Here is a 22,893-nt window from a genome sequence, read left to right as displayed (position 1 = left end):
TTCCTACCTTTTTAATCAAGGTCTCCTGCAAATATAGATTTTTTATCTTCTCCCTCTTTAAAATTTCCAGTTCCATTTCTGTTGGCTCTACTTTCTCCATCTCAAAAGCCTCCTGCCGCCCTGTGACCACAGCTGATGCATCTCCAGCCTGTGCCATGGCATCCCCCTCTTCCATGGGAGGAGTTTGAAGAAACACGTGCCTAAAGGCGCGAGATGAGGGACACCCTTCCAGCGGTTCCTCAAGCTTTGCCTTGGCCTCCTGCTCCTCTTTGAACTTTAGGAGGACATCACTGCTGCACTCAACTATTTTTTCAGGAACCTCATCTGGGTGTAATTGAGGGATCGGGGGAATAGGGAGATGTTCTGATACATCTAAGTTTGCCTGTATGGATTTGACTTCCTTCACTAAACTCTTGATTTCATCAATAGTAGAAACCTTGAGATCCCTCAAAGACACAATCTCTTTGTTCATATTCACTTTCATCTTATGGATCTGCAAAGGAAAAACTATTTTAGTAGGATTCTCCACCACGGGAAGCAGTCTTACCTAACTCAAGAAGGCTAACATTAGGATTATTAAACATTCTGTGATAAGGGGACACTGTATTAGTTGACTCTTCTTACATAAAGTAATAATTGAATGTGATCTATTATCATTAATATACTTGGCAGAAACTTCTCTGATCTTTATAGAATAAAATAACACACCATCCACCTGAAGCAACTGGAATTCCTCATCTGTATGAACTCAGAATTTATGACAAGAACTATTCCCTTTGTTTGTTCTAATGAGTTGGGTTAATCACTGGCTACCTGATAGCATCAGCACTACAGCATGAGAGTAAAATGATCAAACAAATCCCCTGAGACTGTGGCACTGCTTCTGTAATGCTTAGGCCTTGCTGTCAAAGTTATCCAGTATCACTCTTTTGCACTCCAGCCAAATACAATGAAAAACCATTCCTATGAGAAGGATAGGGGGAAAAATCACAGGGAAAGCAACAAAGATACTGCACAACATTTGAACTTATTGTGTCTTCAAGGCTGAAAGATGTGTGGTAACTGTAGGAGTTCTACCATAGCAAGGTGGGTCCAAAAAACCTGGTTTCTCAGGAAGATTCCAATTCCAGGAGCAGCGATTGCCAAAGTGCAAATACAGAGAGGCCACACTAGAACACTTGTCCTTGCTCACATCCTTGTTTTTGTAAAGGTATTTAATGGCAGGGGTTATTTAGCTCAGTGTTTTTAATAGATTATAAGACTTGTAATTAAAAAAGACAGATGTTCCTGCTGAAATACTAGTAAAGGTAAATTCTCTTTCTCATTTATAAAGAGTCACCCTGGAATGATTCAAGTTTGGGTTTGCTGAAACACAGGACAGTTCACAAGAGAAGGGCTGATTTGTAACTAAAGCTTACTCAAAACAGCCGTCTGTCCTTCAAGGCCTATTCCCACACTCACTTTCAATTCCTTTCAAAAAATTTCTTCAGTGATTAATACACTATCCTCACTTCCTCCGAAAAATGGGGCTATATACAGTTTTACATACCAAGTCTTCCAGAATTGCAAGCTGCATCATCTTCTTTTCAGTGTTTATATGCTCATCTTCAGTGAGTGTGTAGTTAGTGGCACTCTTCAGCCTGTAACATCCTATATTCTCCCGTGCTTCTTTGATCTCCTCAGCATCTTTGGAATTCTCATGGTTATGTCTAGGTTTGCTCTTGTATCTGGTAGGTACAAAATAAAGCTGAACTTCAAGACAGAAGACATACAAATGAACAAACAGTCACTTCATACCCTCTTACTTGTGCAGCAAAGTTTGGGAGGTGAAAGAGTGATACATCTCTTTCAGAAAAGAATGGTTACTTTGGAAAGAATATCCTTGCACATTTAAATGAAAATTCCAGATATTTTTCCCCCCTAAGAACTCTTAAACAGCTCTGCCATGGGAAAGTTTAAACCTTCACACTCACACTGAGTTCTGGGTTAAGAGAGCACATGCTGCTATCAGTTTCAGGGAGCCGCACATCAACAATCTACCAGTCTGTAGCACAGAATACTTGATCCTACTCTACATTGTTAAACACTCAATAACCTTTAAAGCTTTGTATTCTGACTCTACATTGGTCCTATTCCCTGCCATTCATCTCCTAAGGGAGAACTTCTGTACTTCCATGAGCATAGAATGGTTTGGGTTATAAGGGACCCTAAAGATCATCTCATTCCGGCGCCCCTGACATGGACAGGGGCACCTTCCACTAGACCAGGTCACTCAAAGCCCCATCTAACCCAGCCTTGAAAAAGTGGTCATTCAAAGATAAGGCTTAGGTTAGATATTTGGAAAAGGTTCTTCACTCAGAGGGTAGTTGGACACTGGAACAGGCTCCCCAGGGAAGTGGTCACAGCACCAAGCCTGACAGACTTCAAGGAGTGTTTGGAGAATGCTCTCAGGCACAGGGTGTGACTCTTGAGGCTGCCACATGCAAGGACAAGAGTTGGACTTTGATGGTCCTTGTGGGTCCCTTCCAACTCAGGAAGGAACTACGATTCTGTGAAAGATGTCCTGTCCCCTTTTCTTGCTGCTCAAGATAAAGACCAGCATGGGACATGACGACATATCACAAACACTCACATGATGGCTGAGACGCTAAGACTGCTGACCTAACCCAGCTGTTACAGTGTCTGCTCCATGAGGGGCTGGCAGGATTCACTTTGAGTTGACTGTAATGGCATAGGTGTCTCTCAGTCATGAGCAATTTAGACACATTTTACTCCCTGTCTGAAAATACAGCTACTGAGCTGGATTCAAATTTGATAATATTTTACAGGAACCATAGAAACTAAATATATTCTAATGGTCTCTCGAGACTTGGAAATACATGAAAATTCATCTGTTTTAATTACAACCCTTAGGAATATAAAAACCTAAGCAGGGAGATTATAGTGCCATATGACACCTAAATGGCATTATTAGACTTCAAACAAGAAGCAGAACTAAAAGGGAACAGAGTCCAGTTCAAGACTCACAATTCATGCCATTCTGCCCTCCTCTTCATGATCTTGGCTTTCAGTGCATCATATTTCTCAATAAGTCTTCTGATTTTCTGACGTCTGCTTTCTATATAACGTGTGGTTGGCTTTCGGACATCCGGTGTCTTCAGCCTTTCAGCCTCATTCTCAAAAGCTACACTTCCTGAAACAAAATATAACCATGTGAAAATGTAATACCATGCAGCACAGTGCAGCCCCAGCTACTGGAAACTCCCTCAGACAACTCCTGTAGAACTGATGTAAATTAGTTCCATTGTAGTGGATGTTTTGTAAGTATTCAGGTTCTTTGACTGACTTTTAGTCACATTCTACCCACGGGGCTGACAGACAATTGCTGACATTGATCTAAACATGGAAAACTATGTATAAGTGTTACTTTGTATGTAGGTACTAAAAAAACACATTACAGCTATATTTCTTTATCTGCGCTTACATTGTATTTTTTTATCTTGGACTCAGGAACACAAACTGAGTTGAAAGACAGAAACCCTATTACTGAAAGATTTAAATGGTTATCATTACCTCTATGCACGGGGCTTGTCTCTCTGGAGATCTCCTCTTCTGCTTGTTCTGCCTCTTTAAGCACTGTCCACTTCTCTTTAAGTACTGCCCCTTTGCTGTCCTCCTGCTTCTTATCTAGGGCATATTTCTCAGACACTGTTAGAAGGCTGTAGGTCGAAATCTGATGATTGCTTTGAATAGCATGAACAGTGAGAGTAAATTCCAGAGAGTCCCGAAACCTGGAATCACAAATTAGACAAAACTGTCTGATGTCAGTGGGCACAACATACCATTTTATTTGACCAAAAGGCCATGAATAGTGTAGTTTACTTATTGCACATGCAATCCTTACATATAAATCCACAAGTCAGTAAGTAATTGCATAGCAGGATGACATCTGACATATCTACTGGCTTTTACGCAATCTAGGAACGGAGATGATCAAGAATAAACACATAAAGACTTTTCCCAGTATTGAAACTTATACCAGGTTCTTCATGACAGCAAATTTCATCTTCCACTAAGGACTTGTCAAAAACATGCTCATTCTATCTTTTTTTCCAGTCACATACTCTGTGGGCCTAAGGTGGTTTTTTAATTGTGTATTTATTCTATTAATTTATCTTTTGCTCTTACCTAGATCTATGAAAACCAACTCAAAATGCACCTCATGTCTAAACTTTCGTTCTTGAGGAAGTTTATTTTGTAACTTCAGATTGTATAGAGAACATTGTGTTAGCAATGACATTAAAATATCTGACAGACACACAACATGTCTTAAAAACAGGCATTCATTTCCCAGGTTGTTTTTCAACACTTCAGTAAGAGTTCTTGCTCTTACTGAATTTACTAGCAAAACCCCAGGCAAATAGTCTCAACCAGCTTTCTTCATATAGAAGTGAATCCAAATGAAGTAATTTCCTTCATTTGACTATCTGCATTTTTACCAAAGATTCAATAGAAGTAATTACAAATAAATATGAACATATAGTCTTGTGTATGTTCCAAGAATAAGTAAGATTCTTAAATAAGAACAGAATCATAACAGAACAGATGAAATACTGATTATATGAGAGAGAGAAAAAAAAATCACATTCCTTTTTCTTGTGGGAGGTACAACTTCATAGACAATAAGCCCCATGGAAGGTCAGAAGAAAAGTGATAATTACTGTGTTTGTAGTTTCTGCAGTCCAATGAATTGTTTCTCGTGCTCCCAAGCCAGCTGCTTTTGCACTAACTGGATTCTCTGTAGTGTCTGCCTATCCAGCTCTTCAAAGATCCTACGGTCCATCTCAAACTCCTGCAGGAAGACAGAAAACCCAGCATCACATTATTTTGGCTACTAGGTCTTCATAATAAATATTTTTACCTAGGTGCCTTAGTTGCATGCACATCAACACTATCCTTTATTTCAGAAGCTATCTCCACACAGAACCAAATTATTTTCCTGTGCTTTTTGATTGGCACAAATAATCAGCTGTGATTCAGCTACAATTCAGAAGCCTACCAATTTATAGAATATATAAAACTACCTTAATCTAAAGCATGGGCCATCTTTGGCCCCAACATGGTATGTAGCAACATTTTAGAAGAAGGTGCCTGTAAAAGTAAATGACCCTAATAAAAGCCAGGTGTACCTCTCTGTGCAATTGCATGTGCTTGGGCAACTCCTGATTCTTTTGAAGGAGAAAAACAAAGTCTTGTCTCAGTGCACTTAACTCCTCTCTTTTCTTATTTTTCTTTTCTTCAGCTTCCTTCATTTTCCGTTCATGTTCCTTTTTCTGCTTGTATTTCTCAATACTGAAAATGCATAAAAAGGAAATTATGTTATCTCAATGAAAGAGTGGAAAGGTTACAGTTTATATGACCTTTTAGATTTCCTCGACAGTCTTAAATTCCCAGTGAAATCAATGGTTCTTAAGATAACTTAAAAAGGAATCATCTTCCTGTATATTGTACACTCAACATCAAGGGTCTTTGATCTTTTGCTGTCTCTGTAGTCTGAAGTTAACTGCCTCATAGTATGATATTTGAATTACTTCCAGAGAAAAATAGATTAAATGGAGAGAAAGGCTGAAAAAACTGTGTTTCACAAATAAATGACCCAAATTCTGACCTACCAACACTTGAAAATCCCTTTCATCATTATCTAAGCATCTCTTACGTGTAGGCATCAGGATCCTTAATGTCTTCAGTAGCCTTCTCCTTCTCAAGACCTCTCTGGAATAAAAACATTGTCTTGTCTTTAAACAAGCAGTTATAGTTCAACAGACAATAAAGCTTTTATAGACATTAAGACAGAGCTTTCACCATCTCTCACAAAAACAAAAGAAATATTCATGTTCAATATTACTATCTGGGCCTTAAATATTACATTGTAATGTTTTAAGCAGAAAAAGTAATGAAGTTGGTTTATATGTAAAAAGAACTAATGAAACATTAGGGACAGAGAACACAAATCCTATAACCTCCCCAGTGGCATAAATCGTTACATCATTGCTTGTCCTAAGTTCACTCTGTCCCATAACACCTTTGGTTCTCTACCTCCCAGCCCAATTCTCTTGTCTCCCCTCACAGCCACATTGAGAAGAGTCAGTGTGTCATGGGCTAATTCCAAGTTACATCTGTAATTAGTCTGGTTGGCTTTTGCTGACTCCATAATGGATTCACAATTATTAGCTGTGAAGAATGGCAGATGGATGGACATTGCAGTAGCACAAGCCTCATTTCCCTAGGCATTCTCTGAAAAAAGAGGGGGGACTATCACCCAACAATTTAGTTGTAACGATTTTTAATTGATCTGTAATTTAACTCAATTAGTTTCAGATGATTTGTATTCGATTCTCTAAGAATCTCATTAAGTTTAATGAAGATAAATTTTTTGAATCTTCCACATGACTTAAAACTAGAACAGATACTTAATGAAGATATACTTTAAAAAGGGAAAAACTCTATTAGAATGGTCATTAAGAAATGTTGTTGGCCTGAACAATAGAACTGACCATAAAGGTCTTTATATAGAGCTATTTACATATTTAAAACTATAAATCCCTACATATGCTTATAATTGTATATTAATAACTTCTTGTAATATTGGAGTTAGTAAGGCTCTGATATCAAAGGTTCTAATAATTCACTTCTAGAAAATAACTCTGTCTCTATTCTCAGTGCTATATATTCTTGTCATACTGGTAAAGAATTCCAACTAGTCATGAACAATTTAGCTGAATGACCAAAATCACAATTTCCTCTATCTCTGTTGCCAAGCATCCTTCAAAATGTAGTTACTAACCAGTATTAAAACATATTTAAAAGTTTAGTTTGTTTTATGTTGACACTTTCAAGATTTTTTAACTCTATTGAATGTATGGCCACTGTAATATTTATTGTGCGCAATGGCACTTCTTTACTCAACAGCTCTCACTGCTTCTTTCAAGTTATATTTATTTAATTCAGACACTCCTAAGACTTTTTAAAAATTCAATGAAGTCTGAACATTTTAGTTGACATCCCTCTTCCTGTGCATTATCAGTAGAACTGCCTCTGAGATCCAGTGTCATCTGTTTAAACATGTTAGAGATGATCAGCTCTGCTGTGAGTACAGGACACCTGTAAATTCATTACTACTAATGCTGCCCAAGAGTGAAAGAGCAACAGCATCAGCATCGTGTTGTGCTATTTTGCAAATATAAAAAAATTCATTGTGAATTTTAGATGAATGGTACTAGATGTATGGAGAAACTACATATATGATATTCTCCAATAGAATTTCCAGAATCCCCATCCAGAGCAGAATCATACTTTTACTGGAATTAAACCCAAGAAAGGTATGAAGTATGAGAAATTCTTGCAATTTTTCATTCCAGGAATATGCATGACTACACCTGTGAGTGGGAAAGCACTGGCAGAATACTACATATGAATAACACATACTATGTTTATTTGGAGAAAAACATAAAACACTGAAAAGGAAGCATGCAGTCGGAGAGCCCATTTATTAGGGAACATTTTGCAAGAGCTATTCTTCTAAATAGTTTGGGAAACTTCAGCTTTTGCTGTGAAAGATCTTTAAGAAAAATAATTGAACCATGTTTGCCCATCTGGATTGTTTCATTCCAAATAGGCCTAATTCAGTGAAAGAAGGTACCAACTTACCCTAGGAGGGGGGATTGTGACTTTTAGCTCTTTGGGAACCTCTTCCTCTGACAAGAGGTCAAATGTAAAAATGTTTCCATCTCCACCGCAGGTAATCAGACACCTATCATCATGGCTACAACAGATCCCCCGGATCTGCCCATTATCGTTGTCGTGCACGTTCAGGTACCAGTAGTCCTTCAGGGCACCCTCAGAGAGGCCTTCCTCCCTGAGAGGATAGGCACGCAGGGAGCCATCCTGCATCCCACAGAACATCAGCGGGGGGCGGGTACTGTTAAATAAACAACAAGAAAGAGTAATAGCAGCAACTTCTAACAAGCAAGCTCAAAATATTAAAAGAGCTGATCTAGTTTAAAAGAAATCACTTTCCTAAGTTTGGAAGCTAAAAGCAAAGTATTTGGACCATTTAAAGTATGTGTGATTCTACTATGAAGTGTTTTGCAGCTAACTGGCTGCTCAGGAATATTCCAGCACTTGCTAGGTACCTTAGAACTACTCAGCCCTGAGCTGGGTAGTGTAGCAGACAACAAGTTAAAAGCTAGAAAAGCAGTTTTTAGCCCCTGCTCCCCATTTAGTACAGATGGTGGTGAATGCAGCCAGCAGTAGATTAAACTCTGAATTAAACCTGCCTCTTTTTGATGCAGAACATGCATATTCTTACAGAGAACCTAATACTGGGAGTCTGAAAATAATCCAGCCTTTCCATTCGTACAGCTCACAGAATGTCCTGAGAAGCCTGTATTCTTAGCACTAGAGGGATGGACTGACTGCTCCGTGTTCTAATTCTCTTTGTTAACTATGATAAAGAACTGCTGTTCTGTTGATCAGTATATGCAGGGACTTCTAAGGGTTCTCCTGGAGTTCTACAATCTAAGGTGGTTGAGTTATAGTCAGTACTTACTTAGAAATCCCACTTTTTCGTCTTCGAAGGTCTTTTAAAATTATTCTATCAGACACATGGCTCAGCTATGTCCATTAGGAATTTTAAGTGAAACTCAGTACCAGGAAAACCAGAGTTCGTTCGTGTATACTAGAGTTGAGCCACAATTGAAAAGGAACAAAGGAGCATACACTCCTCCCTTCCAAGTTAAATTTCATCAAGTTTTATCCCAGAGCTATTTGTTACATTACAGTGTTTTACCAGAAGGAGATTCGGTGAATGGGATTGTTCTCAGTGTTCTCCATAGGAATCACTTCAAAAGGTTCATCCTTCCTCTTCTCAGGGTTTTCTTCATCACCATGTGAGAATTCGCAATGATAGAGAAACCCTGAGTCGTACCCCCTGAAGAAGAGAAGGATCATAAGGAAGTGGTGACAAAAGAAAACTGAAGCAACTGACCAGAAAAATGCAAATTTAAGAATAATTCTTCCTTTCTTAAGGACCTGTGATAGGTTAGAAAATGTTACCTCCAAACACCTAGAGACCAAATTTATCCACAGACAGAAGTCTGTCGTGATCTCTGGCATTAAAAGCCATTTTACCACCATGTTAAAATTCTACCTTCTGCTTGTGAAGGAACAGCTCAGTCTTAATGCCCATCCAGGCACCACCAAGAAGGGTACCTACTGGATATTTACCAAACAATCTGAATCAGAGTGACACTACTGGTATACTTCACAAAAACCAGTGAAACTGTCAAGGATGAAAGGAATTGGATGTCCTAGGGAGGACAGGTTTCAAAGGGAAAGGATGTCACATCATGCAACCCAATCAATATGAAGTAAAAACTGATTTACCAAGGAAAGCCAAAATTTTCCTGGTGCTGAATAAAAGCCACAGAGGATGGGACTGGGCTCCTCTGGTATGTAGATAGGTGGCAATGGCTCCTCTTCAGGTTCTTCCTCTTTAGTTTCTTCTACCTCAAGTCCCAGCTCCTTTTGCTGCTTTATCCATTCAAGCCTTGCCTTCTCCTTCTCTTCCTTTTCTTTCTCTCTCCGTGCAATCTCCTCTTTCAGCTATTACAATGAGCAGAGAAACACCAAGACATGAAACCAAGGCATTCCACACATCACTGACTGAAGGAGTCTTATACATAAAATCCAAGGTGGTCCTGGCATTATACATACAAAATAACTACAGAAATCTCTTTCCTGTCAACTTAGCAGAGATCAACCAGACTTCATGGGACTCTCCAGTGAAATTCCCCCCTTTCCCTCCTCTGAAGTATTTACTCTTGCTCCTTTGAAACAGAAATCATTCCGAATGACAAGGAGATTTCAACATTTCTTCAGAGAGATTATTCCAAATCTTCACCACTATGCCTACTCCTGCAGAAATCCTAAGTCCTGTCCCCTGCCTGCTCTGGAGAAAGAAAAGAAATGGAAAGCTGAACTTGAATAAGTTCTAGTGCATCATTGGTATAGAGCAAAAGAGAGAAGCTGTAATTGACTTAACTTCTGAACAATGAAGGAAAGATTTATCAAACCTTTAAAATTCTCTTCCATCCAAGCCTACTATAGCATAAACAAATATCAAACATTCTCTAAAACAGTAGCTTCCTAAGAAGATATTAGATAGCCGAACCAGCAAGCCCTTAAATATTATCAGCTGATCTTTGTCTCACATACCTTTTATAAAATCTCCTGTTCTAGGGACAGGAATAATAAAAATTACTTTTTTTATCACCACCCTTACTGTGAGAAATCTTTCCTTGCATTAGAACATCCTTATTGTAACTTATTAATTATTTATCTAATTCCAAAGTAAAAAGAGAGCCATTAATATTCTTTCTCTCTGTAGAAACATTTTTTATTTTTAGTGATTGTTTCTCAACATTATTCTTCTCATTTGACTAAAAAACAAAAAGAACACCAACCAAAAAACAAACAAACAAGAAAACCAACAAAACTCAATACATATTCTTTTAATCTTTCCTTTCTCATGCATGCTTTGTGATCATTCTTGTAGGTATTGCTGTGAAAAAACATCTAGAGATCTTGCTCCTGCATGCTGACTTCCTCCAAATTATAACACAAAATTAAGCTTTGCCTGACATTCAGTAATATAGGAGCAGTTAACAGAGAAGGCAGAGAAATCACAGGTTAATAACAGAACGAGAGAGGCTGTTGCATTGTAGTGGAGTGAGAATGGAACTGAGAACCTGCTCACTGGAGTTCTTTTTCTGAGCCTAACATCAGCTTGCTTTTTAGTTTCATAAAACTAACTGTAGCTGTGACTTGACATAACTCTTTTCCTTTGGCCCCACATATTCTTTTTATATACTAAGTACCATTCAGAAATTAAATGCACACCTTTAAACTTAAAAGATCTTTTAAAAGACAGAAACACTGCTAAAAAACCCAGATGTTTCATATTTGCTTCAAGGTGACTACCTGGCAGTTTTATAACTGTTGAAAGAAATTTCCTATAGGGTGAATATCAGCCACAAGAAGTAGTATTTTGTCAAAATTACCAAAATTAAAATATTTTGAGAACTAATGCACTACCTTTCCCTTTCTCTAATGCTGTCTTCTAATTATAATCAAAATTCACATCATGCTTTCAATGTCATGTAGGTTTGAATAAACCAAAAACAACTTGTAATTTCAAGCCACAAATGGCTTCCGTCTGCCATTCCCTTTCAAGGAGCTTAGCAAAAACCCTGTGATGACATACAGGGACTAGAAACTCTTCTGGGTAGTTTGGTCACCTGGCACAATGAAGAAGGTTAAATTCTGCCACAAGAGAGTATTTTACCTTGACTTGGGATTTAATACTATAAAAATGGAAGTACTGTGTTGGCAGGTTTTCTATGTGATAGGTGGTCACTGTATCCTGCTTCCCACGGAGAGGGGCAGGAACCTGGACAGCAAAGCCATTCTCACAAAGGATGAGCAGCGTGCTCTTGCCCTGTATAAAAACACAAAGAATGGGGCAGATGTATAAATGGAATCGAGACAAATGGGAGGAAAAGTTGGTTAGGCAGATGCATAGCCATAAAGCCAAACTCCAGTCACACTTACCTGAGCTCTTATTTCTATGTACACTTTTAAATGGACATCAGAAGTCAGTGAGCTTCTTTTATGTTAGGCAAAGCCAAGGAATTGAAGAAATCCTTGCTGTGTCCAAACCAGCTGTATTTCTGACACTGCTTAGCTTGAAAGCAGCATGATGATATTTTGGAAATTTGGTTAAATTAAAAGATGGATTTGACCCATGACTTAGTAGGTTTTGGGTTGATAATTTCATATATTTCCATACTAATAAATCTTTTCTATCATCAAGACTTGGCTCAAAGTCTTGCCAAATGCTACTTACCTTAGAGTTTGTTTTTTGTTGGCACCTCACAAGTCCTTTAAAATGTGAAGTTAGGAAGAATAGGTGAGGTGAAGGTAAAAATTATTCAGTGTTTTGAGTTTTGAAAAGACAACTCTGTATATTTAGTTTCAATTTTCATAAGCTATCTGGAGAAAAGAGAGAGAGGCTTATTTTATCTGACCCATCACTAAAAACGTGCCAAGAGGGCATTTTAGAGTTGCTGTGGAAACCCTCACTAGGAATGATATGGTTCCTGTGTCTATAGGATCTCAGTTTAAAAATGCATTCATTAAATGTAACGTATTAAATCCCAACTGCTTCTTTAAAACAAACAAAAAAAAAAAGAAGTAGTGTGACACTTAGATGCTGGCACTGTGTTAAGCAAATGTTCTTATCTAGCAATGGAGGCCAGATACTGGTAGAGAAAATTACTCAGGCAGAATCTAACATCCAAGACACAACGGGTGCTTTTTTAGTAAGGAAGAGTACCTTGTCTTCAAGGAAGGGACTCAAAATGCAGCTGTCAGATCAAGATCTGTTATTTCTGCAGTAAGATAGAATTCGTACCAACAAGACTTCTTTTGCCAGCTTTTAGAAGTGGAAATACCCACACTTTGCCACTATGCACCTGTAAAATATATCTTGCTAGAATCTAAAAAGAATTAATAGTCTCTCCTCTAAATAAGGTTACTGGACCAAATAAAATTTCAAATGTTATCCTAACCCTAGAACACTTTTAAATATTAGCAAAAACCTACATTGATATGTCCTGACACATTTCAAACATAGAATGTGAATTTCAAGAAGCACCCAAAATCTTTCTTAATGTTGTCAAAAAGCTTTTCAAAAGCCTGTTTTAATAGGCGCAAGAGTCACAGACAGTAATGCCCAAATAATTTCTTTGTCAAAGAGAATCAGTTCTTCCAAAACCTAAGGAATAAGATTGTTTCTTCAAGTCAAGGGCTCAAAAAGAATACCAAAACCTTGTAGTTTGCGTTATCCAAAACCCAAAATACGTCCACAGTGACTGAACCAGAGAATCAGCTATACAGAACCTTTTAGAATCTGTCATGCTGAAGCAGCACGAAGAACAAAGTAGCAAAACATTATTTGTATCATCTATAGAGGACATGACTAGAGTCGTGGATCTTCATCTATTTTGATTAGAAATTATTTTTAAAATTATATGTTAACACTGCTGGGAAGGAAAGAAAACAAATATGCATTGCTCACATGAGAAGATGGAGACCACTGTAGTGCCTGTACAGGGCCAGGGACACAGATGAATCCAATAGGCTTGTATTCATCCTCAATAGCAAAAAAGAAAACTGTTTTGTCTTTACTCTGAGGAAAAAAACCAAACAAACAAAGATGATGACTGAATCAAAGCTGACCAAAAATTCAAAAGACTCTTAAGTACTTTATGACATAGACACATACTTCCATTTTTTTGTGTTTAAACAGGGGAGATTTAGAACTGGATTTCCATGATGATTACTGGGAGGAAATAAAAATCCTGCCCCTGCTGTTCCAAGAAACACGTTGCACCCATAGCTCTTAATGGCCTCCTTTGGCATCCCCTGCCATGTGCTTTCTGCCCATTGCCCCAAGAGCTCCTTTAAATCTCAGGCTCAGGCCTGATTTTTCAGATAAGGCAGCACAAGCTGATTTCCCCAGATAACAAGTTCCAGACCTGGCACACAACATGATTCATTTTACCTTAAATCCTACATTAAATTAAATGCATGGCAATTCAGCTTAAGGAACATGTAACTGCAAATGCACTGATCATGGCTAAGGACAAGCTTTTAAAAAGAGACACCACATTAACTGGAAACCATCTCAAAGACTACCAGGCATAATGACTGACTGACTGACTGACCCTGTGGTAAGGCCAAGCAGTGCTGGGTAGCAGCTGGATTGCTGCCAATGTGGTGCACCAACGGACTTGCTCTTACTAATTCCAGGATCCTACTAAACTAATTCCAAAATGAACCAAATCCATCTTCAAAGGGAATTACAGAATTCACACTAAACAGTCCAGTAATTCACAAAATGAATTGTGTGAATTGCATGGTTGCTTTCCTTCAGAAAAACAGATGTGAGCGCAAACAGATCCTTCTCCCTGCACAGAGAACTACAGCAAGCAATCAACAGCAGCAACAGAAGTAAAACTGCATTGTCAGTAAACAAACTTTACCTTATCTCTTTTAAAAGGCTCTACATCTGTGGCTTAATAAAACCAACCAACCTGCATGATACATACCCCTGTGGCAAACACACCTCCCTTTTGTTCATATGCCAGGGCTGTGACTGCAGCAGCATGAGGTTTGAAAACTTGTTTCAGATTTATCTCTGCAATCTCATTGGCCTGTCCTGCATGACCAGGCAGCACTTTGGGATCATAAACTTCAATTATGCGGACAACACCATCTTCAAACCCCACGGCAATTAGACCTCCCTCAGGATTTACCTTTAAGTGAAAATGAAAAAAAAAAATCACAGTGTACATCTCAGAGCTTCGAAGAATAATCCATATGGCACATGGATTTGTTGTTTACCTTTAAACTCACCTTATGTGCAAGTGTTGCTAAAGCAAAAAGAATATTTCATACAAGGGAAATGTTGTTTATTATCTCTGATACCACAAAGGAAGAGAGAGGACTGGGGCCTATTTTTTGGTTGGATTGTGTTTTGTTTTTTTTTTTAGTGATAACATGTCACAGAAACTGAAGATGTTAATGAGGATGTGGTTGTAATGTCTGAGGAGGAGGTAATTCATACTGACATAAAGATATATCAGTAGCTTCTTAAGCAAAAGAGCTGAAACTCAAACCAAAGAATTATATTCCCCTGAATATAATGTGGGGCACCAAACCTAAGTATGATTTTTTAAGAGGTCAGGGAACAGGCTTGGGTCTGGCTGAGTCCATAGAGAGTACAGCAGTCAACAAGGAATGCCACTTGAGATGGAAAGAAGAAGGAGTCTTTACCGTAAGTCCAGTAGGTAAGCCAATTGCTAACAATTAAGAGAGGCTTGAACTGTGATAAAGGTTAGCAGAGACAGGCCTGTGTTTTAGCTGGATATAGCTGGACTTGTGGATTTAGCTGATATTTGCCATACATGGTAATATCTTGAAGGCGATTATGAGCTGACTTGTCGGTATTCACTTATCTAACAAAGACACTGCTAGCTTGCCTATGAGGAGATTATGGTATACAGGTGCTTCAAAGTATGTTGGACTAAGTTTTCTTACATTAATAGCACAGATTTTAAAATACATTTGCACACTTTAAACTGTGACCAAGTACCTAATACAATTTTAAATGCAGCTGGATAGACTAAGTGCCCTTTGTTTTCCGGATTGTGTTTAGTAATAACTTTCATAAAATTGAACTGAGTCAGTTTTGTGATGCTGTACAATTTATTGTGGCAGACATTTTACCTCATGAAGGTATAGGTACAGCATCTCTGAAAGCCTGCATGGCCAGAATTATATTTTTATAAAATAATTACTTTTATAAAATGAAGGCACTCTCCCAATGGAACCCTCACTTTGAACATTCAAGTAATTATTTGCCTCCTAAATTTCCTTGTTATTAATCCACCAGGCTGCTATGTTTTCTCAAGAACATGACTAGACACTACTTTAATTAAAATCAGCAAATATGTCTACAAGTGATAGACTCCGCACTCCACAAATGATCAGTTGTGGCAACAGTTTTTAATGATTTATCTCCAAATGTTTGTGATTTGTCTGGGCTGTCATTTCAAAATGTGTTAACTAACTCATGTTAATTGACATTTGCTCTGTGTGGGTTAAATAGAAGCTGTTAGTCTACAGACTCAGACTACTTCCCATACTGCACACAGAAATCTGATTTTAAAATTTTAGGAAGGCACAAAGTAGGATACTGGATAACCCATAGTAAAGTTAAACTGTTCCCATACTGTATACAAACATACTACCCCACAAACTTATCTATCCAGCTACAGAGAATTTCTCCATGGCCTAACAAGTGACCTCTAATGTCTTGTTTGCTGATCAGCTTCCTGGATGCTGGGAGGCTCACAGACTCCTTGATGAATTTTTGCTTAACATGCTAGGAAAAACTCACAACAGCCGGTGCCCATGCCAGCGCTGTTCCTCCCTGTTTAAACTTGATTACGCTCAGTTGGCTGTTGCTGCTGAAATCATAGATGCGCACTGACCCTGTGTGGAAAGGAGACAGTAAGAATTTATTTCTTGCAATGTCACTTACATGTTAGGATTTATGGAGAAATGTCTATTTATTTGAATTAAAATCTGGATTAAATGTATGTTTTCTCTTTTGAGTAACAAAATGCTTGCATGAAAGATGACTGATGGTTACAGAGCACCATAGCTAACATGATGCTCATGAACAAAATACATGATTTCTTCACTGTTCAACTTATACAGAACCAAGAGTTTTCGAGGCTGAGGGTTGTAATAAGAAGTCCCAGGCTGACAATCTACATGTAATTTTCAAGTGAGCACAGAATTGTGGCATACTCTACAGAAAATCTGTACTGACAATATAGGAAAAGATGATAGGCTACTACTTGGGACTGCCTAGGGAGGAAAACATTTAAAGGGAGGAAAACATAGGAGATTGTCCACGAAAGATCCAATTTCATTAGAGGGAAAATAACCAGATTCATAGGCACACATACTGATTGCATAAAATTCCCTTCCAACTAGCATTTATGTGAAATGTAGTTTGCTCAGCTGTAGGAGTTAGTCTTCAGGCTAGAAGAATATCTGCATTGCATAACGCAGATGAATTACAAGACAGTATTGACAAGAATTTAATTAAAAGACCTTGTAATGTTTTCTGAACAGTGTAAATGACATTGTTAGTGTTCTGGCCAGTAGTTCTTCTTTCAAAGCACAATAAAGCTAACATTGAGAGGCCTAAACAGCAACATTTATACAAGTTAAATGAATACATCTGTAATTGCTTGTTATCTGTTCATGAGAGCATAATAGCTATTGCATTTTCTAAGAAAGGCACAAACATTAATATCTGCAATGGCTTACACAATCCTGCAGGTGCATGTAATTCCTTACAAGATAAAAATCCCAAAACTTATTAAACCCCAGCACTGAATACAAGTACTGTTACTCAAACCGGATGTCGCACCTTTCCAGCCATTCCTTCAGAACAAACAATTTATGAGGTTTCCCATTAAAGACTTCTGTTGTTACAATCCCAGGTTTTTAGGATGAAGGAGTATTAAAGCATTGTTTCAAAACATTCATGGTTTGCCTTAACTATTAAAGAACCGATCCCAGGAATAACAATTGGATGTAAAGTGACTTTGCAAGAGCAAATGCACAAATACAAAACACAGTAGCTCCAAACCAAGCATCGTTGCCCTTCAAAACCAATAATGGCAGTGGCATGAGAGGAAAGGAACAGTGCACTTACGGTCAAGAGCTGTGGTGGCCATCAGGCATGTAAAGGGAGAGACACCAACGGCCTCAATCCCCCCAGAGTGGAAGGTACACACACGCTCTGGGTCATGGCTCTGCGGTGTGAAACAGAAGAGAAATTATGCTGCATTTTACACTTGTACTCTCCAGTTTGAGCTTATGCTGCCTGGGAAATAATTTAATCATCCAAGGAATTACATGCAACAAGACTTTGCAACTTTTTTTTTTTTACATTAAATACAATTAGTTTGTATAGTATGTGTATTTTATTTACCATAAAATTCTTGGAACATATTTTACTTTTCACATTAGAATTCTATTCCCCACAAGGGATTGTTCCTATTAACTTTATTATGTTCCAGAGCAAAAATTAAATGCTGCTTTTTCACCTCTGTCATCTACTTCTCCATCAAAAACACCTCCAGTAGCAACGCTAGTTACTAGTAGGATAAAACACTTCAAATGTGTTTCATCTTCTTCTTATTTTTTTCTAGTTATTTCTGTCATTCAAAGACTACAGTAAGGATTAGTTCAAACACCTACCTATCAAGAAAATAACAACACTCCTTGAACTCATTTCCTGCATCCATGCAACTTTCATTACCAGTTTACAGAATTAAACTCCTTTAAAGTAACTTGAATTTGGCAGCTGAAATTTCAGGAATCAAAAATGAAATTCCTCTTTACCATCCTGCACAATCATTACAATCAATTACATTTGAAAATTTTTATGAAATAAAATATCTGTTTTAATGCTACAATTTTCTACCACACAACTTCACAAAACAGAAATTTCATTCCAGATGGAACCAGTATGGTTACAGGATGTCACAGGATATGGTTCCTATTGCAAATGAACTGAAGAAATCAGAAGAAATAAAAAACAAAATTACCATATTTGAAAAAGTCAAATCCAGCTTCCATATTGATCCACTTGTATCCTGAAGAAGAAAACACATTAATTGAATATTTTCAGACTCAATTTGGAAATAAAACTGCACATGGTGACTTCTTAAAAAGTCTTTAATGATTATCACTGTGAAACAAAAATTACTAAATGCAATTATGTTGATCTTAAGAATCCCAATAGAACTTGACAATACCTTTTGGCATTCTCCTATTCTTATGCCAGAGTCTCACACATTACTGTACACTAAAAACACAGCACAGCATAACATAACATAATTCAATTGGAAGGGACCTGCAGGGATCATCTCGTCCAATTGCCTGATCACTTCAGGCCTGACCAAAATTTAAAGTATATTATTAAACGCCTCTATATATGCCTCTTAAACACTGACAGGCTTGGAACTTAAACAACCTCTCTAGAAAGCCTGTTTCTGTGTTTAAAAAAAATAAACAACAAACCTGTAGGTAGGTATCTAGATAGGTAGGTAGATAAGAAGATTCTTTTCTATAGATCTAGAAGACTGAATTCTACTAAAAAGAAACACTCTGATTTGTAATAGACTCCTGCTGTTACTTACCAGCACGTTCCTAATTTTGTGTTTCTCCACAGGGATGCATGTACCTGAGTGTCTTACCTGAGCAAACCAGAAGGACTGTCCCTGCTCATGAATTTTTGTAATGAAATTCAGGCTGACATTCTTGCCAAGCCAAAGTTCATTCATAGGCTCCATCTCCACTAACCCTGTGTCATCCACAGGATCAGCAGTATCTACTACCTCAAAGTTCCACATCTTCATGGCATTGGAAGAATTAAAAAAAAGAAAAAAAAAGAAAAAAAAAGCTTTTTTAGAAGACCAGGTTGTTTTCATACACAATAAATATGGAAAATCAAAATTTTAAGAAAGCAAAATCACTGCTTTGAACATAACCTAGAACAGTGACTGGAGCTTCAATTCAGCCCTGACACTAGCAGAGCTGTACATGGCAGCTTCAGAACTATGCAGAATAAATGGTATCTGTGGGCACTCAGCAAGGCTCATACTGAGACAGCACAAAATAATGGGCAGTCTAACCCTTCCATATTCTGCTCTGTAGGATAAGGACATCAGTTAGCACACTTATCATAAGTGAATTTTTCTAAGGGAAAACACCAACCTATAAAACACAACAACAACAACAGTAACAACAATGTTTGAAGCCCTCCACTGTCTATAGGTCAGTATACCATTGATTATCTTGGTCATTCCACACATCAGCAGAAGACACATCATGTTCTACCTTAAAGAGCAGGAAATAAGATTGCAAAATTCTTGATCATTGACAGGTGAGATCATAAAGTGGTGTTATGCATAAAAAAATTTTTTCACCTTAATTTACAGAATTATTTTTTAACTTCTGGATGCTTTTTCTTTAATTTTTCCCCATTTTAGGATGTGTATCTTTGAGATGCTAGTTAATTTCTGTGTTATTTTAACATTAATAATCTGAGCTTTTAAACATGCAGAAAATTTATTTCAAATATTCCTGTAGCTTGTTTTTTATCTTTTAGATAACACCACGAGTTAATAGGCCTGGAAGTTATAAAATGTTAGAATGTAGTCAGGAACAAAGCTGTTAGAAAACCACTGAAGATTGTTTTGATTTACTAAAGTAAAAGCGGATTTATTTATTACTATTAAACAAGGAAAACGGCATGCCATGCTATCCAATTCAAACACATACACTGTGGAGATGTGCTCGTATTTTCTTTGTTATACCAAATAATTTTCAGAAAGAAACTATCCTCCAAAAATCTGATAAAGGAAATACGTAATATTTACCTGCTGACCATACATTTGCACACCTAAAGGCAGAGCAAAAGAAAAACTCACCCGAATGACACCATCTTGTCCAACAGAGTAAAGGTCTCCTTCATCAAAAACTAACTGGCTGATAGGGCCCTCATGACAAGGCTTGCGTCCAACTTGACAGAGCTCTACTTTAATGAGGCCACCTTCCCAAAGCAGCAAATTGCCCCACTCAGTTCCTGAGACAACCTTCAATGCAAATGAAGATAAGTATGTAAGCACCTGCATGTAATTGTGCAGAAGCAGGCAAGAACCCAATTAACATTTGTGGCTTCTCTCCATGAAAGCATTAAACCAATGGCAAAGTACAGACATTTACAAGAGAAGATGTAAAGGGTGAGGAGGTTCAACTTTTTAGCAATGTGACATAATTTGCATGCACTGAAATTGGTAAAGATTGGGACCAACAGTCTCTTTGTATTTCTGTACACTAAAGTTTTCACATTAGAAAACACTCTGCTCTAAGCCAACACAGATCTTTTCTCTGTGAATTATAACACTAACTATTTTCCAATTATTACAAAGCAAGACAGGGATTTTGGGCAAATTGATGGCAATATTTTCTTCTCAGAACAGTGCATCACGGGCCTGATTAAAAACATTTTTAAGCAAAAAGTAGCTCTCTAACTTACAAAGCAGACTTTATATCAAAGCTTAAAAGGGTACATAAGATTTTTTTCTTTTGGTCACTTTTTCTCATTTACCTTCCCATCAGGCAGCTCCACAAAACCTGTAATGTCAGACACTGCTGTTTTTCCAAACCTGCCCAAAGCTCCTTGCAGCTTGAGACCTGTTAATGTGAGAGCCATCTTCCAGAACCTGAGTACAGAAAAAAACACCCCTCACTGATACAAGATTTCCTAAACACTGCTCAATCCCTCTTAGACATTGCAGTACTCTTACCAGGTATGGCTTGCTCATGTATTACTCCTTTTTGCTGGAGAACTTGGGGTTGTTTTTTTGTAAAAATGACATAAAGCTTTACATTTGCACAACCATTTCCCTATCCTACTTCTATGAAAAAGCTAGGAAAAGGATTTTGAATAAGCAGAGTGAAGATTAAACTACTATTTAAAATTAAGAACTGTAAAATCCACAGCTACATCTTTCCAGCTACAACTCATACAGATACTTAGGGATATCTATTTTATCCTTGCCGTGGGGTGTATGATGCTCAGTTTTGTAAACCTAAGGGACTGAGGACTTCATTAAATGTCATCCAAGTCCTCTTGTGGAATTAAACTCTACTATAAAATCTCACTGAGCCAAAGGTTTTATCCTAAGTATTAGTGTCTCCTGTGTGTGCAGGAGATATGACTTTTAAGATAACTGTTGGAAAGTGCAATTTGAGTCCACATTTGGGTGAAAGGTCACATTTGTCATGTAATAAAAACTATGTCAGTTTATTTGTAGTATTTCAGCTCAAAAGAAAGTTTATAAGAGATTTTGTTTTGTCAGATTTCCATTCCTTCTAAACTATACTTGTTCTGTGTCTAAATAAATCGTTTGCTATTTCAGACCCACCTTGCAACCAAACTATAAAGCAAATCTCAGATTTTTATCTGATTTCCCCATTAAAATTCAAAGAAACTTTAGATGCATTATAATTTTAAAGATCTCATTTTTATTACAACAGAATCCCACTCATAGCATAAGACTCTGCTGTGTTAACATTTGAGTACTGGAAAAGCACAGAACACAAAAAGAAAGTTTAAAGTCATTGGGTGTTTGACCCTGTTTTATAAAATGAGCCATGAACTAAGCAGGGAAGGGAATGTATGGAAACATCTTTTGTAGGCTTTTGGTGCGATCAGAGGGTTTCTGATCCCTGACTTGGCAACCAGCTCCAATGGCTGTCCAAGGAGCAGATGAGCTCAAAAATCAAATATAGAAAGCCCAGAAGGCACAGAAGGTAAATATCCTATGTTACCAGCTAGACGACATGCATACATAAGAATTTTTCATTACTTCTTCCCAGTGCTTGTTGAAATTACAAGAATGGAGCCAGAGGTACTGACATTTGACATCAAGCATCATCATATTTGGACAGCAAAGATATTGAAAGATTTGTTTGACTGGCTGAAGAATTTGAAAATCCTCATTTTTGTAATTGTAAGGACCAGGTACAATAGCATTCCTCATTGGCACGTTTGCTAATGATACATTCTTGTTAATCATCTACACTTGACTATTTGACTAGTATTATGACTGCAGAGGTGTTATATATGAATCCTAATCAGCAAACTTACTTTATGTGTCCTGATCCACCTGTAGTCAGATGCTCTTCATTCTCAGCAGAAAACATGACCTTGTAAACATCCTGTGCAAAAGCTTTTGACCTCAACAGAGTCTCCTCTTGTTTCCAGTCCCAGATGGTTAACATATAGTCAGGGCTGCTCCCAACACTGGCCAGCAAAGTGCCAGTACGGTTGAAATCACCAAAAACATAGGCTACCTCTGTTCCACCTAAAGAAATGTACAAGACCCAATACACATGCACAGGAAAGACGTAGAAACAGCACAAAAATCTACTCAGAAGGAGCCCAACATTCACTGAAATTATTTTTTATTCAATAGGTAATGGCTTTAGGTTGGCTATCTCTATCAAATAGAAGTTTCTTCCCATGCAATAGAAACTTGAAACTTGAAATGTTTTCTATTTTTGCTGTGAAGGACCAGAAGATTCTATTTCCTCCTAAACTAAAAATGATCC

At 37.6% G+C, this 22,893-nt stretch overlaps 1 protein-coding gene across 1 annotated transcript in view; it reads right to left on the bottom strand.

Moving 5' to 3' along the window:
* CFAP44 (cilia and flagella associated protein 44) overlaps window positions 1–22,893 on the bottom strand; it is a 39,130-nt gene that overhangs the window by 10,426 nt on the left and 5,811 nt on the right. Inside the window, exons 6-25 of the mRNA XM_030947611.1 lie at window positions 22,430–22,646; window positions 20,885–20,999; window positions 20,205–20,369; window positions 18,969–19,124; window positions 18,318–18,365; window positions 17,420–17,519; window positions 16,085–16,179; window positions 14,232–14,438; window positions 13,199–13,309; window positions 11,405–11,557; window positions 9,444–9,663; window positions 8,849–8,990; window positions 7,708–7,978; window positions 5,717–5,772; window positions 5,190–5,352; window positions 4,722–4,852; window positions 3,574–3,791; window positions 3,028–3,184; window positions 1,550–1,727; window positions 8–493 (exon numbers count right to left, since the gene is read on the bottom strand). Of these exons, the coding sequence (XP_030803471.1) occupies window positions 8–493; window positions 1,550–1,727; window positions 3,028–3,184; window positions 3,574–3,791; window positions 4,722–4,852; window positions 5,190–5,352; window positions 5,717–5,772; window positions 7,708–7,978; window positions 8,849–8,990; window positions 9,444–9,663; window positions 11,405–11,557; window positions 13,199–13,309; window positions 14,232–14,438; window positions 16,085–16,179; window positions 17,420–17,519; window positions 18,318–18,365; window positions 18,969–19,124; window positions 20,205–20,369; window positions 20,885–20,999; window positions 22,430–22,646 (3,389 nt within the window). The remainder of the gene's footprint in view (window positions 1–7; window positions 494–1,549; window positions 1,728–3,027; window positions 3,185–3,573; window positions 3,792–4,721; window positions 4,853–5,189; window positions 5,353–5,716; window positions 5,773–7,707; window positions 7,979–8,848; window positions 8,991–9,443; window positions 9,664–11,404; window positions 11,558–13,198; window positions 13,310–14,231; window positions 14,439–16,084; window positions 16,180–17,419; window positions 17,520–18,317; window positions 18,366–18,968; window positions 19,125–20,204; window positions 20,370–20,884; window positions 21,000–22,429; window positions 22,647–22,893) is intronic.

The sequence above is a fragment of the Camarhynchus parvulus genome, chromosome 1 (assembly GCF_901933205.1).
Source record: "Camarhynchus parvulus chromosome 1, STF_HiC, whole genome shotgun sequence".
NCBI classification, from domain to species: domain Eukaryota; kingdom Metazoa; phylum Chordata; class Aves; order Passeriformes; family Thraupidae; genus Camarhynchus; species Camarhynchus parvulus.
The sequence above is the reverse complement of the archived record's forward strand: the minus strand, read 5'-3'. Positions and strand labels throughout refer to the sequence as shown.